Below are 19,419 nucleotides of genomic sequence, written 5' to 3' on the forward strand. Positions count from 1 at the left end.
TGGTGAGCACTAAAATAATGGTGCAAAGCTAGGTAGTGCTTAAGAAATGCTGAAGTGACAATAATGGAAGAGGTACTGTAGAATTAAGAGTGTGAGAAGGTGGCAGCACCACTGGGAAGGGGATGTGAGAGAGGTGATTGATTCAGAAGTCTAATTAACAGTGGGGATGAAGCTGTTTGTGATTCTGGTTGACCAGGCTTTCAAGCTCCTATATCTCAGGAAAGGTGATGATTAAACAATTGGTTGAGGTCTGGGAATTGATAGTGTCTTTGATTCCCAAAGGCACCTCCAGTAGATAATGTTCTCTCTCTCATTTCAATATCTGCTAGAGATTGATTAAAGATTAGCTCTATATGTCCTATGTATATCGAAACATACTGTGAATTACATCATTTGTATCATTCTTTGTGATATGCTGGGGGTCACCTGCAAGTGTTGCCACGATTCCAGCACCAACGTGGCAAGGCCACAATTCACTAACCCAAATCTGTATGTCTTTGGAATGTGTGTGGACACTAGAGGTAATCCACACGGTCATACGGAGAGTGTACAAACTCCTCACTAACTCCAGTCTTACAGCTGGACAGTGTTACCTTAACCACTACTCTACTATGCCGTCCCTATTGATTGCTAGGAATAATCAACATTTGCTTTATAGTGTGTCATGGGACTAACAGAGTTGTTGGGAAAAAATAAGTTTGCATTAGATAAACAGGGTATGGTATTGATCTGGTGTTGATCTTTAAAAAGTAATGGAAGGGCCAATAAGAGCAGAGTATTTAATGACCAGATAATTCCAAAGTGTCTCTGCTCAAAACGTTGACAGTTTATTCCCATCCATAGATGCTGCCAGACCTGCTGAGTTCCTCCTCTTTGGGGTGTGTGTTGCTCTGGATTTCCAACATCTGCAGAATCTCTTGTGTTTATCACTAAATTTTTGGTGGGAAATTTTTTTATTGTCTTATCAATCCATTCATTGTTGTTATTTCTGAAACAAAGGAAGAAACTGGCAAGGAACAAGGAATTGCACAGGTAGGAATATTGAAATCAGGCTATACAAATACTGCAGACAAATGTGAAAGCAAACTGATGTCTGGTAGCTGTCACAGTTCAGGCTTCTGTTAAATGTTACTGTATTCTTAAAAATTTGTATGAATGTTTCCAGTAGTGGCAGAGTCCAAGACCTGAGGGGGTAACCTCAGAATAGAAAGACATCCCTTTAGATCAGAGATGAGTAATTTCATTAGCCAGAGGATGGTGAATTTGTGGAATTTGTTACTACAGACAGCTGTAGAGGTCAAGTCATTGGATATATTTACAGCAGAAGTTGAGAGGCTGTTGATTACTCAGGATGTCAAAGGTTACGGGAAGAAGGCAGGAGAATGGGGTTGAGAAGGATAATAAATCAGCCATGGTGGAATAGTTGGCAGACTAGATGGACCAAATTGCCAAATTCTGCTCCGATGACTTCTAGTCTTGTGCAAACTGTTGTGTTTTGAATCCGATGTCTGTGAAGGTGATGCAGTAAGCTTGCCTGCCATTAGAGGGGGTTGTTGTCTACGTCTCCAGTGTTGGGTTTAGAGTTACGTAGTACAATTGGTCCATGCCGACCAAGATTTCTGGCTAAGTTAGTCCTAGTTAATTGCCTATGGCATATATCCCTCTAAACTTTCCTATATATAACTGTCCAAGTTCCTCTTAAATGGTGTTAATGTACCTGCCTCAACCACTTCTGCATTCTTGCTCCATATACTGAACACGAGATTCTGCAGATGCTGGAAACCCAGAGTAACACACAAAATGCAGGAGGAACTCAGCAGGTCAGACAGCATCTATGGAAAGGAATAAACAGTTGACGTTTCGGGCTGACATCCTTCATCAGGACAGATATTCCATTAACCAATGAAATCATGGCTATTCTGACAATCTAGTCCAAAGACAACATCCATGAGTAACTATGTATGGGGTGGTACAAAAAGTCATAGAGCATTATAGCAAGGATACAGGCCCTTAGCCCAACCAGCCCACAGTGCCCACACAGCTAGTCCCAATTTCCTGCATTCAACTAACTTCCCACGCAGTTCCACACCCCATGTCCTGTACCTGTCCACGTGCTTCCTAAATGATACTACTTTACCTGCCTCAACCACTTCCTCAAAGGTTCAAAGTGCATTTATTATTCTATGTTTGCAGTGTAGAACGCTGAGATTCATCTTCTCACAGGCAGCCAGGAAACAAAGGAACAACATGAAGCCCGTTCAAAGAAAACATCAAACAATCAACGTACAAAAAAAGATCAAATTGCGCAAATGGCAAAAAACAAGCGAGTGACACTCAGAATACTAAATATCAAACTGCAAGGTCCTTCAAACAGTCTAGGAATGTTCAGTGTTCTATCTACTGACCACCCCTCTGCAAGAAAAAGTTCCCCTTCAGTTTCCTATTAAACCTCTCCCTTCTCACCTCCAGGGATTTCCAACCATTTTACGCCATGGACCCCTACCATTAACCGAGGGTGAGTGAGAGCCTCTGTCTTAAACTTGTGTCCTCTCGATCTTGACTCACAGCCCTGGGGGAAGAAGACTATACATTCAGAATATAGATCTTCATGATTTTATACATCTCTATATGGTCACTCTTTGTGCTCCTACACTCCACTGTTTGATACTGTGTCCTGTGTCAGTCCTGATTTAGGTTTTTGGCCCTAAACATTTCTCCAAATAAGGCAGGCTTGAGGGACCAGAGAGTTAACATATGAGGAGTGGTTGACAGCTCTGGGCCTGTACTCACTGGAGCTTAAAAGAATAAGGGGAGATCTCATTGAACCCTATCAAATATTGGAAGACCTAGATGGAGTGGATGTGGAGAGGATGTTTGCAATAGTGAGAGTGTCTAGGACCAGAGGACAAAGCCTCAGAATAGAGTGACGTCCTCTTAGGGTTGAGGAAGAATTTCTTTAGCCAGAGGGTGGTGAATCTGTGAAATTCATTGCCACAGATGGCTGCGGAGGCCAATTCATTGGGTATTTTTAAGTGGAGGTTGATGGGTTGATTAGTTAGGGCATCAAAAGTTATGGGGTGAAGGCAGGAGAATGGGGTTGAGAGAGAGAATAAGTCAGCCATGATGGAATGGCAGAGCAGACTATGACCGGAATAGCCCTTTGGCCCACTCATCTATGTCAATCTGTTTGCCTACCTGAGCTAGTCCCATTTGCTTAGTTTGGTCCCAGATCCCTTCTAAACCTTTTCAATCCATATACCTGCCCAGATGTCTTTGAAATGCTGCAATAATGTGAACTTGGCCCTTTTTCAATCAACAATTCTAATATTAAATTAAAATGAAAATGTATATTTGTGTGAGGGTGAAATATGAATTTTTAAGCGTTGGGTTAGATTGTCTAACCAGCTAACCAGCAGTTACAGATGTTTGAGACGTATGAGACTCTTAGATAGGCACAAAGATGATAGAAAAATGGAGGGCTGAAAGGAAGGGAAGGGTTAGATTGAACTTAGAGTAGGTTCAAAGGTTGACACAACACTGTTGACCAAAGGGCTGTCCTGTGCAGTAATGTTCTATTTTCTGTGTTCAATGTTCGATGTTATGTTTTAAGGTAGGACTAAGTATTTTCCACGCGTAGATACATTAGAGGCATTTAAGAGACTGTCAGGCACATGAATGGTTGAAAAATGGAGGGCTATGTAGGTGGGAAGAGTTAGATTGATCTTAGAGTAGTGTCTTGCAACCTGTTTTCCTGGTTAATGGCACCGGTTTAAGGGGAGAAGAAACAGTTTTAAAGATTTTTGATGGGTTTTTTTTACACACAGAAAGTCATTGATATCTGCAACTCACTGCCAGGGGGCATGGTGGAGTTAAATACAGTCAAGAGATTCAGTGCTCTTGATGTGGTCTCCTCTACATCAGTGAGACCTAATGTAAATTGGGGTAGAGGGGTGCCTGCTTTGTCGAGCACCTTCACTCTGTCCACCACAAAAGGTGAGATGTTCTGGTGGCCACACTTTTTAATTCCACTGCCCATTCCCGTTCTGACATGTCGGTCGTGGCCTCCTCTACTGCCATAATGAGGTCACTCTCATTTGGAAGATCAATGCCCAATGCTACATTTGGGTAGCCTCCAACCTGATGACATGAACATTGATTTCTCTAACATCCAGTAATTTCTCCCCCACTCTCTATTCGCTCTTTTTTTTTCCATTCCCCTTTCCAGTTTCCCTCTCACTCAATCTCTTATCCTCACCTGGCCAACACCTCCAGTTCTCTTCCCCCCCCCCCCCCCACTTCCCTTTCTCCCATGGTCCACTCTCCTGTCCTATCAGATTCCTCCTTTCTTCAGCCCTTTATCTCTTCCACCTATCACCTCCCAGCTTTTCACCATTACCCCAATGCAACCAACCCACCTTCCCTCTCACCTGGTCTCACCTATCATCTGCCAGCTTGTACTTCTCCCTTCCACCCCCCCCACCCCCACCAACACCTTATTCTGGCTTCTTTCCCCTTCCTTTCCAGTCCTGATAAAGGGTCTGAGCTGTGAGGCATCAGCAGTTCATTCCCCTCCATAGATACTGCCTAACCTGCTGAGTTCCTCGAGCATTTGTGTGTGTTGTTCTGGATTTCCAGCATCTACATATTCTCTTGTGTTCAATCAAGAGATATTTACATTAATGATGAAGTAGTAAAGGCATAGAAGGATACAGATCTAATGTGGACAAATTCAGAATTCAAGGTTGTTTATTGCTATTCTTCAGTACCCGAGCATAAAAGAAAATTAAATGGTTGTTACTCCGGATCCAGTGCAGCATAAAATACCACATTAAGCACAATTTTTAAAAGAAACAATAAAAATATGGTTCTTTGCAAAAGTCTGAGTTATGTCTGTGTGTATATGTGTATGTACACACACCCACACACACCCAACCCCACCCCACCTAAGACTTTTGCACAGTACTGTAGTGATTTTATGTATTACAAAAAAAAAAAAATTTCATAACGTTTGTCAGTGACGATAAACCTGATTCTGATATGGGTCTCTATTATAGACTAAGAGTGGGAAGGGAGCAGGGGGGAGAGGAATCATGGTTGGGAAAAGGGGAAGAGAGAGGTGAGGGAGCAGGAAGCATTTGTGAGACATTCTGTAATCAATAAACCGATTGTTTGGAATCAACTGGCCTTGCCTGATGTCTCACGACTGTGTGTGTCTGCACCCACACCACCACCGCCCTCCTTCTCTGCCAACTGTCCCACACCCCTCCCCCACCCTGACCATTCCCAACATCATTTGCTCACTCCAGGCTTACAAACTCTCTCTCGGCTCCACATTGACAAGTACAGTACTGTGTAGAAATCTTGGGTAGCCGAGCTATATGTGTGTGCCTTTTCCACAGTACTGTAAATATGAAGCTGTCCTACAAAACAATGTATATTAAAGCAATGTAGATGGGCATAAAGGTCATCATGAACGCATTGGGCCAAAGGGCCTGATTCTGTGCTGTACAACTCTGAGTCTGATTTGGCTCAGACTCCGTCTTACAGTCTGACGGTCTGCTAGCCATGAGAGCTTAAGACAGGCTGGTTGGCCACGTTGCATTCCTGTTTCTGATTGCTTCTTTCCATGGTTTGGCCTGTTTAGGATGCCCATGAATTCCTGAGTCAGTGCCTGGACCAGCTGAAGGAAGACATGGAGAAGCTGAACAAAACATGGAAGAATGAGCCAGTGGCAGGCGATGAGAGTCCTGCGGGTCGAGTATGTCATGAGGCCGGTGCTGCCAGGGTCTATGCCTGCCCAGTCATTTGCAACGTGGAGTTTGAGGTCCTGCACACAATCAGTTGCAAAATGTACGTCAGTTGAGAGGTTTGATGGGAGAGTTGGAGAACTGGGGTTGCACGCTATAACTAGATGACAGATCCATCTTTTCTTTCGTGTAGAGCCATAGAGGTGTACAATATTTGCCAAACAGAACCCAGATAATGTTGGGGTCTTTACAGCATCAGCTGGAACAATCACTTAAACTAGGACATGGCCCTTCAGCCCATGTTTTTTAACCTCCTCTGTAGAGCAGACTTGATGGGCAGAATGGCCTAATTCTGCTCCTATGTCTTACGGTCTATTCCAAGATCAATCTAAACCCTTCTCTCCCAAATAACCTTCCATTTTCCTTCATCCTATCTAACAGTCTCTAATGTATCTGCCTCTCCGACCACCCCTGGCAGTGCATTCCATGCACCTGCCACTCTATGTAATAAAGGAAACTTGCCTCTGACATTCTTTCTCCTCTCCCCCCCCCCCCCCCCCCCCCCATACTTCCCTCCATTCACCTTAAAATTATGCCATTTCTGCCCTGGGGAAAAAATCTCTGGCTATCTATTCAACCTATGCCTCTTATCATCATGTACATCCCTATCAAGTCGCCTCTATTTTCCTTTGCTCCAAAGAGAAAACCCCTAGCCCTATAAAATTAGGAAAGTCTTATTGCAACTGTCCAAGGCACTGGTCAGACTACATCTAGAGAACAGCAAACAGTTCTGGGCCTCCTATTTAGAACATAGAGCAGTACAGACCCTTCATCCCACAATGTGCCAACCTTTTAACCTACTCCAAGATCAATCTAACCCTCCCTCCCACTTTGCCCTCCATTTATTTCTTTCCATTGGTGTGTGTATTGGTAAACTGTGGCGGGATTACTGCTAATATGTTTTGTTTTATTGGTCTTGTGATCTTGTAGGTGTTGTGAAAGTGTCACCAAGCGGGAGCAGTTCAATGATCTTTCCATCGACCTCCCTCGGCGGAAGAAGCAGCTGCCCCCAAGATCGATCCAGGATTCGATAGACCTCTTCTTCAGGGTGTGTTTCCCCTGACCTACTGCTGTGTTTGTGTCTGTGTATGTATGAATCAGGGCGCTTGCACTGAAAGGAAGGTCAGGAGAAGATTGGGAGGTGGGGGGATTGGGGCAGGTGGTGGCAGGAAGCATGATATAGGAACTAGTTCATCGGCAGAGTCTAGATGGGCCACTAGCCTATTTCTGTGCTGTAGTGATCTATGATTCGAGTGGTTGACACACAAAATGCTGAAGGAGCTCAGCAAGTCAGGCAGCATCAATGGAGAAGAATGAACAGTAGATGTTTTCGGCCAAAGCTATCAAGACTGGAAAAAGAAGAAGCCAGAATAGAAGGGTGTGGAGAGGGGACAGAGTGCAAGCTGGCAGGTGATAGGTGAGACCAGGTGAGGGGGATGGTGGGTGGATGAGGTAAAAGGCTGAAGAAGGAGGAATCTGTTAAGAAAGGACAGTGGACCATGGAAGAAAGGAAAGGATGAGGGGAACCAGGAGGAGGTGCAGAAAAGAGAAAGGAGTGAAGGGCCACTATTCAACATTTGCTTTATAGTGTGTCATGGGACGAACAGAGTTGTCAGAACAAATGAGTTTGTATTAGATAAACAAGTAGGACATTTGTCTGGTGTTGATCTTTACAAATAAAATAAATGCCAAAAGGGAACAGTATTTAATGACCTGATAATGAAAAAGGTCTCTGCCTGAAACATTGACTCTTTATTCCTCTCCATGGATGTGGCCTGATCTGCAGAATTTCTTGTCTTTACGACAAAGGTTCTTGCCAGTAATTTATTCCTGTACCAGCCAAATTGTTGGAAATGTTCAGGCGTGCCCATAATTGATATGTTTAAATTGACATCCTTGCTTCCTATGTTGCAACAGTCACTTCACTTGGAAAGTAATTGATTGGATATAAATTGATCTGCCAGAGGACATAGTTGAGGTGGGTACAAATGCAACACTTAAGAGGCATTTGGATAGCAACATGGAGGGTTATGGGTCCAAACACAGGCAACTGGGACCAGCAGGGAGGATGCTGTGGTCGGCATGGATTGTACTGTTAACAGACACTATCAGAATCAAGTTTATTATGTGAGTTCTGCATTCTCTGTGTTGGGGTCAACCATCAAGTATTGCCACACGTTCCATCCAATCATAGATATTCAGCAGAACAGCGCACAACCACAATACAACAACCAATGACAAAACAAATCACTTTCCCACCCCTCACTCACACACACAGATCTCTAAGCCTAGGACAAGCCACCTCCAACTTCTAAGCTGTGGCCCCAGACTCGCAGGTATTGGGCCTCTGACCTCACTGACCTAGGGGCTTCAGCAGTTTTAAACCATTGAAACCCACTGCAGTACCTCTAGAACATAAAATTGTGCCTGTGACTTGCGGCCATTTCACTGCGAGACATGTGGCTCAGTCTCCCAAGACAAAACTATCCAACGCACCACTGGCACTAGCCTACCCGCCATCAAGGACATTTACACAGGTGCCGAAAAAGAGCCATGCACCCTGTTAGTGAATTGCTTGTCCCATTCTCATCAAGGAGGCTACATAGCATCCACACCAGGATCAAAAACAGTTACTTTCCCCAAGTAGCAAAGCTGATCAACACCTCCACCAACTAACCCACCCTCCACACCCCCCAACCACCAATATTTTATCATGTCCTGTCAGTCACCTTATGTTGAGATACTCCTATGCCAGTACAATACAACCGTGATTTTGTGCCAGCCTTTTAACCTACTCCAAGATGAAACTAACTCTTCCCTCCTACATAGCCCTCCAATTTTTCTATCATCTATGTGCCTATCTAAGAGTCTCCTAAATGTCCCTTATGTATCTTCCTCTACCATCAACCCTGGCAGGGCATTCTACACATTCACTACTTTCTGTGTTTATTTTTTTTAAATTCTGACATTTCCCCCTAAACTTTCCTCCTATCACCTTATAATTATGCCCCCTCTTATTAGCCATTTCCACCCTGAGGTAGTCACTGGCTGTCTACTTGATCTATTCCTCTTATCCTCTTAAACGCATCTCATCCTCCTTCACTCCAAAGAGAAAAGCCCTAATTTGCTCAACCGATCCTGATATAAAACAAAGTCTCTAGCCCAGGCAGCATCCTGGTAAATCTCACTCCTCTGCACGGACCCTATAGGTGATGTGTGGTAGTACACCAACCAATCATATCACTGAAGCAGAATTCAAGGGTTTAAAAGTGTCTGAATAAAAATTCTTAAAGAATAGTGTCTAATTTTTAGAGCACTTTTCATGCAGACAATGCTTTACAATGGAAAATAAAAGATAAAAAGATGTTAGATAAAAGATAAAGAAAAGTCTCATCTGAGTCTGCATCCCTTAAGTTTTGGGTATTGAGTTCCACAGTTTAAGAGCATGGTAAAATGTGTTTTCTTTCCATTTTGGGACAAGTAGAGTGGGTGAATACAAACCTTCTATAGCAGGAGTCCCCAATCTTTTTTGCACCGCGGATCGGTTTAATATTGACTATTCTTGCGGACCGGGGGGTGGGTGTTCAAGTAGGGTTAAACTCACCTCAACATTGTCTTTTACAGTTAGGGTTGCCAACTTTCTCACTCCCAAATAAGGGACAAAAGTAGCAGTCAAATCCCGGGACACTTTACCCCAGGAAAGACTACCATGACCATGAAGCCTTGCATGGGCACCTGTGTGCGCATGTGCGTACGTGCCGATTTCCCCCCCCCCCACGAATCGGTTTTGCTTTCATCTTCCTGACTATAGTCTACATACATTATTTCTACTTTATATAGGCTGTGTATTTATCATATTCCTGCTTTTACTATATGTTAGTGTTATTTATTTTTGGTTTTATGTGTTATTTGTTGATTTGTTAGGTTATTTTTTGGGTCTGGGAACGCTCAAAAATTTTTCCCATATAAATTAATGGCAGTTGCTTCTTCGCTTCATGCCATTTTGGCACGAAAGGTTTCATAGGAATGCTCTACCTTAGCAGGGGAAATGCGGGACAAGGGCGGTCCTGTATGGGACAAACCAATTTAGCCCAATATACGGGATGTCCCGGCAAATATGAGACAGTTGGCAACCCTATGTTCAAGTGACAGGGGATGAGGAAAGTTGCAGCTGACTCATATCGTTTCCTCACGGCCCGGTAGCACGTGCTTTGTGGCCCAGTGGTTGGGGACCGCTGTTCTATAGATAACTTAGTAGGAAAAATGGTCATTTAATACTAGGTATTCTATTCAGCCTGTTGTTTTCATATACATCCTCAGTGGCCACTTTATTTGGTACACCTGTACACCTCCTTAATGTAATCAGCCAATCATATGGCAGCAGCTCAAATGCATTAAAGCATGCAAGCATGGTCAAGAGGTTCATTTGCTGTTCAGACCAAACAACAGAATGGGGAAGAAATGTGATCTAAGTGACTTTGACTGTGGAATGATTGTTTGTGCCATATGGGGTGGTTTGAGCATCTTAGAAACTGCTAATCTGGGATTTTCACACACAAGAGTCTCTATAAAGTTTACAGAGAATGGTGTGAAAAACAAAAAAGCAACATCCAATGAGTGGCAGTTCTGTGGGTGAAAACTCCTTGTTAAAGAGAGGTGCCAGAGGAGAATGGTCAGACTGATTTAAGCTGACAGGATGGTGACAGCAAGTCCAATAACTGCCTGTGTGTGCAGAAGAGCATCTCTGAACTCACAACACATCAAACCTTGAAGTGAAGCAGAAAATCACGAACATACGCTCAGTGGCCACTTTAGATGCAGGAGGTACCTTATAAAGTGGCCAATGAGTTTGTATTATTACTATTTCCTAGAAAGGTTTTTATATCAAGATGGACACAGTTGGATCCTGGGACATTTGTTAAACAAGGAAGAACTGGGGTAGTGGACACCTCCATCCACCTGCCTTGAAACCGATTGTAAATTTGACTTGAGCACAGTTGATTTGACTTGCTGCCTGAGAGAAGGGAGGAATTTGGGAGTTGCGCTCCTAATTTCAGCCCCATCCCATCCTCTTGCTGTTGCATGGCTCAGTGAAGGAGCTGCATCAAGAGCTGGGGAAATCAGAGGCTAACTGATTTGTCTTTCTCACTGCAGGCTGAAGAAATCGAATACTCCTGTGAGAAGTGCAATGGGAAAAACGCAGTTGTGACCCCACAAGTTCAGCAGGCTGCCCAGGTCAGTAGTCAAGTGGGTGGAGATGGGGTGACAAGTGAGGTAGAAGGTTGAGGTCCCTTCACATTGCTGCCGTCCTTGATTCTGCAAACTAACTTAATTTGGGTCCTCGGTACTATGTTCAGCTTCAGCTTGATTCACAAACGAAACCTGAGAGGTGTTAACTGGACATTCCTAAAATCAGAATCACACTGACTTGTGAAATTTGATGTTTTGTGGCAGCAGTACAGTGCTATACATTAAGTATGACTAAAAGTTACAATAAATATTAATACAGAAGTAGATGAAAGGGGTCAGAGAGAGGTGGGGGAGATCGATCAAAAAGAGCAAAATGGCGAGGTATCAGTATGTGGACTGTTCAGAAATCTGGTGAAAGGGAATACATGCTCCCTACACATTTGCATTATATAGGAGAATGAGGGGTGATCTTATAAAAATGTTCGGAATCATGAGTGGTGTAGTTAAGGTGGATCATTTCTGCAGGGTGATAAAGTCCATAATTAGGGAACGAAGGGAATGTGAGGGAAAGATTTAAAAGGGGCCCGAGTGGCAGCTTTTTCACATAAAGTGTGGTGCGTATGTGGAACAAGTTGCCGGAGGAAGTGGCTGAGGCAAATGCTAAAGAACCAACAGTGCAGAAAGTTCATATAAACAACTCATACATAAACATAAATTTGGGAATTTGACTCGCCTTGTAAAATCAGAAGTACCCTGGGTGTTATCCTTGATTCAGATTTGAATCTTAAATCCCACGTAAAGAAAGTGACCAGCGTAGCACTTCTACACTTGCAATATTGCAAAGGTACATTTGTTTCTGCCGCATAAAGATACTGAAAAACTAATTTGCGCCTTTATGTCAAATAGATTAGATTACTGCAATGCTCTTTTTACTGGCCTTCCAAAGCAATCTATTAACAAACTTCAACTTAGTCAGAATCCAGTGGCTAGACTTTTAACCCAAAACCAGGATGAGGGAGCATATCACTCCTATACTAGCAATGGCTTCCTTTCCTGCTGCTGCCTATAAAGAGTTTTTACATTCTCTCCATGACTGCATGGGTTTTCTCTTGGTGCTGTGGTTTCTCCCCTCAGTTCAAAGGTGTTCCTTCCGGTTGGTAGGTTGATTGGTCATTGTAAATTGTCTCATGATTAGGCTTGGGTTAAATCGGAGGATTGCTGGCAGCGAGGCTCAAAAGGCTGGAAGAGCCTATTCCATACTAGATTTCAGTCAATTAATTGGTAAATAAATATTTTAGAATTGACTTTAAAGTTCCCTTGTTTTTAAAGCTCTTTATCGACTGGGACCTCTCAGGTCTTCTGCTAGTCTCTTAAATTTAAACGGTCTCCCTCTAAAGATAATTATCGGATCAGAGTTTTTGAACCATGTTCCTAAACTGTGGGGCTCAATACCTTAAGCTATAAGGGATACCGACTCAGTTGACACTTAAATGCCAGTTCAAAGCCTATTCATTTAACCTTGCTTTCAACTAACATCTTTTTGTCTTTAATTTTCATGTTTTTTTTTCATACAGGTATTTGTACTTTTATCCCAATGTAAAGCAATTTGAACTATATCTATGAAAAGTACTCTATAATGTTGTTATTACTCCAAAAGATGGCAGATGCTGGAAATCCACAGTAACACACACAAAATGCTTGAGGAACTGAGTAGGGCTGGCATCATCTATGGAGAGGAATAAAGTCGACATTTCATACTGAGACTTCATTGGGACCTTTATTCCTTGCCTGATTTGCTGAATTCCTCTGGCATTTTGCTTGTGTCATCTTGCTGGCAGGGTCAGCTTTTATTTTACTGACTTGGAAATAGGAAGTCGTACAAGATTGAAACAGCAGACACGAGGAAACCTGCAGATGCTGGAAATTCAAGCAACACACACAAAAAATGCTGGTGAATGCAGCAGGCCAGGCAGCATCTATAGGAACGTCGACTGTGCCTCTTCCTATAGATGCTGCCTGGCCTACTGCGTTCACCAGCCATTTTTGTGTGTGTTGCAAGATTGAAACAGGTCCCTCAGCTCACCAAGACTTCATTGACAGTCAAGCATTGAACCTCTGCATTCCCATCAACTCAACCTGGATTAAAATACTTACCCTTATACTATGGACAATTTACTGTGACTATAGAACATAAAAATCTACAGCACATTACAGGCCCCTCAACCCACAATGTTGTGCCAACCATGTAACCTACTCTGGAAACTGCCTAGAATTTCCCTACCATATAGCCCTCTATTTTTCTAAGCTCCATGTACCTCTCAAAAAGTCTCTTAAAGTTGGTTGAATTAAGCTTATTAACCTTCAAGTTTAGGATAAGACAAGCCCCTTTTATTCATGCTCTACTCACACCTCCAAGCCCGGTCAGGTTGCCTCTGGACCCTTCAGTCTCCACATTATATTACGGGAGGCCATTCAGCCCTTTGGATCTACAAAAGAGCTGAAGTGGGCGCAGTCAATTTCCCCCTTCTTTCCCACAAAGATCTTGGCAATTCCCTTTTGAAAGATCCCATTGACTCAACTTTCACAACTCTTATAAGCAGGCAGTGCCAGATCACCATACTTTGCACAAGAGGTCCTCACTCCATTGTTTTTGAGATTAGTTTAAATTTATGACAACATGGACTGGTTCTTTGATTTAAATCTGCATACCCTGAACAGATCTTCTCTTGAATTCTGTGCTTCCCAGAGAACTGCTCTAAATTTTCTAGTGCAGCATCATGCCTGATATTTGCCTGTGGGCCAAAATTAGAAAATCTATTCCATTTAATTGTTAGTGTGGACCAGACTTGGATTCAATACTTCAGCTTTGTCTGGTATACTGAACGTGTTCAAGCCTAGGTGGGAAGAGAAACCCACATGCTATGCAGCACACCTGACTGTATAACCTAGGCTAGACTTTTAACTGATGACACCCAAAGAGACATAGTCTGTCCTTGGATCCTTGGATCAGTAATGACTATTTCACAAATGAAAACCAAAAATAGTGGAAGCACTTGGCCCGGTTTCTCAGACTCACAGACATCGAACTTCTAACCTCTGGTCCCTGGCCCACACTTGGAGAGTCGATCTTTCCACCTAAAGATCAAGATTGGACCAGAGTCTGTCCTCTGTACCCTTTGACAATCTACTACACTATCGAAAAAAAAAACCACCAGCCAATTGGCAGTTCTCAGCTTCTAATTTCAGACTGACATTTTCTTACAGAGTCCTCATCCTCCATTTGAAACGGTACAGTTTCAACGTGCAGCTGTCTCTGAATAACAAGCTTGGTCAACAGGTCATCATCCCCAAGTATCTGACTTTGGCTGCTCACTGCACTGAGACGACACGAGAGCCCTTTGCACTTGCCTGGAATGGACAAGGTCCAATGTAAGTTAGAAGTGGGTCCACTATTAACAGGAAGGGAAGAGGGTTCTGGAGGGTTTAGGATAGAGGAGTGGTAATGATGAGCATGGAAAAATGGGGAGCTACAATTGCTCAATCTGATCCAAAGATTTATGTATAATTTACTGTATCTATCATTTATGTTCTGGCTGCTGTTGCTTGTACTGTGCAAAAGTTTTGGGCACCCTAGTGATACATATGTGCCTAAGACTTTTGCATAATACTGTATTTGTCAACATGGAGCAGAGAGCGAGTTTGTAAATCTGGTGGGAGCAAAGGACGTTGGGAATGGCGAGGGTGGAGCACCATGGGAGAGGTGTGGGACAGGTGATAGAGAAGTACCGGGCGGGTTGGCACGGATGCAGACACACCCAGATCTGAGACACTGGGTAAGGTCATTAGATTCTAATTGATCATTACAGAATGATCATTATTGATCATTACAGAATGTCCCTGGTGCTTCCCGCTCCCTCCCGTCTCCCTGCCCCCTTTCCACTCTCAGTCCACAATAGTGACCCATATCAGAATCAGGTTTATCATCACTCACCTATGTCTTGAAACTATTTTTTTGGTGGTGGCAGTAGAGTGCAATATATAAAATTACTGAAGTACTGTGCGAAGGTTTTAGGCACCCTAGCTGTATACATATGCTGAAGACTGTTGACTAAAGGCTTTGGATGGCCTGGGACAAGGTAAATCAGTTTATTTTTGCCACTTCTACTGAGTTACTGTGGAAAATTTTGTTTTGAATGCCATCAATACAGATCATTTCTCTATAACATTGAGGTAGTACAAGCGAAAAGCATTAAGGATGCAAAATAAAATGCTACAGTTACAGAGAAAGTACGGTGAAGGCAGACAATAAGGTACTAGGCCATAAAAAAAATAGATTTTGAGGTCAAGAGTCCATCTTATTGTACAAGAGATCTTATGACAGGTCTTGTATAGAAGCTGTCCTTGAGCCTGATGTTATGTGCCATGAGGCTTTTGTATCTTCTGCCCGATGGGAAGAGGGGAGAAAAGAGAATATGGGGGGTGGATGGGTGTTTGATTACGCTAGCTGTTTTACTGAAGCAGTGAAAAGTATGGACAGAATTGGAGGCTGGTTTCTGTGATGGGCTGAGCTGTGTCCATTATTCTCTGCAGTTTCTTGCAGTCACGGGCATAGCAGTTACTGTACTGTACAGTTAGCAAGGGCCAATGGGAATGTACCAAATTTCTTCAGGCTCTTGAAGTTGGTGTGCTTTCTCGACTGTGTCTTCTGTGTAGAAAGGTGTGCTCTTTTGAAAGAAGTATTGTATGCATATTTGTAATTTTGGTAGAAACATTGGCTAGGCCAGTGGACAGAACTTGACCCTGCCTTGTAGGAGAGTAAACAGTCCCTGAGTTTAACAGACTGCTGGAGGAACTCAACAGGTTAGGCAGCGTTCATGGAAATGAACAAACAGTTGATGTTTCAGGCCAAGACCCTTCATCAGGACTCGGTTTAACAATCCAAAACAACCCCTTTGATAACGTTGTGCTCTCAGTACACATTGAACTACGTGGGACTTCAATCCAAGATATACTCCAGAGGTGAAAGTAGTGTTGACTAAAACACAGCTGATGCTTGATAAGTCTGTTTTGTGTGACTATTTGATAAAAGCCTCAGTAATAATGGTTAAGTTTTGTTTTGTATGGGTGGAATGAGTGTTCACTGAGGGATTTTGTGCAGTCTCTTAACACAGTACCTGCTGTTGGAATTTCACAGATCACGGCCACTGAAAACCTCTCAGTCAGTGAACTCTACAACTGCCCCTTTCACGTTGGGAAGGTGAGTGCACACAACTTAGTCTCCTAGTGTAATCCAGGGGTTGTGGACTTGGAGCCCACTGAGATGAAGAGAATTTCTTCAGCCAGAATCTGTGAATCTGTGGAACTCATTGTTACAGACCACTGGAGGACAAGTCATTGGGTATATTAAAGGTGGAGGTTGATGGGTTCTTGATTAGAAAGGGTGTTCAAGGTTGTGGGGCGAAGGCAGGAGAATGGGGTTGAGAGTGATAATAAATCCACTATGATGAAACGGCAGAGCAAACTGGATGGGCTGAATAGCCTAATTCTGCTGTCTTATGAGTCGGGAGCGGTACTGGGTAAGCAGGGAAGTGATGGGATGCAGGAGGGTATATGAAGGGGAGGCACATTCATGGAGGTGGCATGGTAAATGGATGTGCTGTTGAGGCAAGAGAACATCAGGTATGGAAGAGGGAACGAGGGTTGGGTGCTGGGATTCACCAGTGGGTGAACAAGGCACAAGTTGGGTATATTATGGGTAGCAAAGCAATTAGTGCAATGCTTTACACTGTCAGCTGTAAGATTGGGGTTCGATTCCTACCGCTGTCTCTAAGGAGTTTGTACATTCTTCCCTTGACCACATGGGTGTCCGCTGGGTGCTCTGGATTCCTCCCACTTCCCCAAAAATGTGTGGTTGGGGTTAATGAGTTCTGAGCATGCAATGTTGGTGCCGGAAGCATGGTGACACTTGCAGGCAGATTTGATTTGACACAAATGGCAGATTTCACTGTTCGTTTTGATTTTTATGTGACAAATAAAGTTTATATTTATTTTTATCTGTTATCTTGAGGTAATGTGTTGACTTTGATCAGAACTTGTACATTTTGAGAACTTTTTCCTGCTTATATTGAATATAAAACCGTACAACACAGGACCGGACTGTCAGCCCACAATGTCTGTGCCAGTCATGATGCCATTTTTAACTAATCTCATCTACCGGCACATGATCCATATCCCTCCATTAAATGTTGTTGTTGTATCTGCTTCCATCACCTCTTGGCAGCAGGTTCTAGCCACCTACCACTGTGTATAAAAATAAAACCTCACAAGTCGTCTTTATTCTACCCTACCCACTCTTCTCAATGTTCTAAACAAAGTTCAAAGTAAATATATTGTCAAAGTACATATATGTCACCAAATATTACCCTGAGGTTCATTTTTCAAACCTCTATAGGTTTACCCTCAAACAGAGAAAACAATCCAAGTTTATCTAATCTCCTCTTGGTAGTTAATACCAGGCAATGACCTGGTAAAGCTCTTCTGAACCCCCTCAATAAGACACAAGATCAGAGTTAGGCTATTCGGTCCATCACACCTGCACCATTTCATCAGGGCAGATTTATTATTCCTCCTAATCCCATTCTTCGGCCTTCCCCTCATAACTATTGATACCCTAACTAATCACAAGTCTGTCAACCTCTGCTTTAAGTATTCCTAATGACCCGGTCTCCACAGCCAGCTGTGGAATTTCACTGATTCACCACTGACTGGCTAGCTAAAGAAATTCCTTATCTCTTTTCTAAATGGACAGCCCTCTACTCTGAGGCTGTGCCCTCTGGATGTGGAAAGGATGTTTCCTTTAATGGCGTAATCTAGTACCACTCTTTCTAGGCCTTTCAATATTCAATACATTTCAATGAGATTCCACCCGCCCACTCCCATTCTTCTAAAATGGCCTAGACATTTGCTGGAAATTGTGAGTGAGTGGATACTACGTGACCCACAGCATCAAAATGAACTAGTCTCTCTCCACTGAATTCACATATAGCTTATGATAGTTATCAGATCAGGGTTGAGCTTCTTGAAAGATTAGCTTTATTTGTCACATGTACAAACACACAGTGAAATGCGTCAATTTGCATCAACGACCAACATGCTCCGAGGATGTGTGGGGCAGCCTGCAAGTGTTGCTGTGCTTCCAACATGCCCGCAGCTTATTAACCCTAACTTGTACTTTTTTGGAATATGAGAGGAAACTGGAGCACCCAGAAGAAACCCGTGGTTAAAAAGCAAATTTCTTACAGACAATGGCAGGAATTGAACCCTGATCACTAATCGCTGGCACTATAATAGTGTTGTGCTGTAATGGCATAATGCTAACCACTACACTAACAGATCACTTGGTAGTCCTCTCAGTGTGGTTTGAGTGTAGTTCACCCAGAGCCAGAGCAAAGAAAGTAGTTTAGAACATACTGCATTGGTTTAGTGGAAATGACTTTTGCTACATTAACTCAAGGTCCTGCTGCCTTCACTTGAGGACTGCCGGCTTACAATCTCCTGTTATGTTCTCTCGCACAGGAAGTACTGTTTCAAGTCTTCGATTGTGATCCAAGACTCAGATAGTGAGGATGAGCAGGTGAGGCGGGCCATGGTGATCAGCAGGCAGATGAATGAGCAAGCTCAGCGAGAAACACGGCAGGAGGATGAGGAAATGCAACTGGTAAGGCCGGCACCCCTGAGGATTGGCTTTAACCACTCCCAATCTTTAGGAAGATTGAGCATGGAACAGGATAGCACAGGAACAGGCCTTTCAGCCAACATGTGCTGAACGTAGAATATAGAACACTACAGGGCTTCACTCCACAATGTTGTGCTGAATGTAGAATATAGAACACTACAGGCTTTTTTAAAAAAGGAGTGAGAGAGAAACCGGGGTATTATAGACCAGTTAGCCTGACATCGGTGGTGGGGAAAATGCTAGAGTCAGTTATCAAAGATGTGATAACAGCACATTTGGAAAGCAGTGAAATCATCAGACAAAGTCAGCATGGATTTGTGAAAGGAAAATCATGTCTGACGAATCTCTTAGAATTTTTCGAGGATGTAACTAGCAGAGTGGATAGGGGAGAACCAGTGGATGTATATTTGGATTTTCAAAAGGCTTTTGACAAGGTCCCACACAGGAGATTAGTGTGCAAACTTAAAGCACACGGTATTGGGGGTATGGTATTGATGTGGATAGAGAATTGGTTGGCAGACAGGAAGCAAAGAGTGGGAATAAACGGAACCTTTTCAGAATGGCAGGCAGTGACTAGTGGGGTACCGCAAGGCTCAGTGCTGGGACCCCAGTTGTTTACAATATATACTGATGACTTAGACGAGGGATTTAAATGCAGCATCTCCAAGTTTGCGGATGACACGAAGC

General features: G+C 43.2%; 1 protein-coding gene across 1 annotated transcript in view; it reads left to right on the plus strand.

The window, feature by feature from the left end:
• LOC140199277 (ubiquitin carboxyl-terminal hydrolase 37-like) overlaps nucleotides 1-19,419 on the plus strand; it is a 95,103-nt gene that overhangs the window by 47,393 nt on the left and 28,291 nt on the right. The window contains 7 exon segments of the mRNA XM_072261064.1: nucleotides 5,645-5,850; nucleotides 6,738-6,855; nucleotides 10,962-11,018; nucleotides 11,020-11,042; nucleotides 14,262-14,426; nucleotides 16,192-16,254; nucleotides 18,573-18,714. Coding sequence (XP_072117165.1) covers nucleotides 5,645-5,850; nucleotides 6,738-6,855; nucleotides 10,962-11,018; nucleotides 11,020-11,042; nucleotides 14,262-14,426; nucleotides 16,192-16,254; nucleotides 18,573-18,714 — 774 coding nt within the window.

Source organism: Mobula birostris, chromosome 6, assembly GCF_030028105.1.
Source record: "Mobula birostris isolate sMobBir1 chromosome 6, sMobBir1.hap1, whole genome shotgun sequence".
Classification (NCBI taxonomy): Eukaryota; Metazoa; Chordata; class Chondrichthyes; order Myliobatiformes; family Myliobatidae; genus Mobula; species Mobula birostris.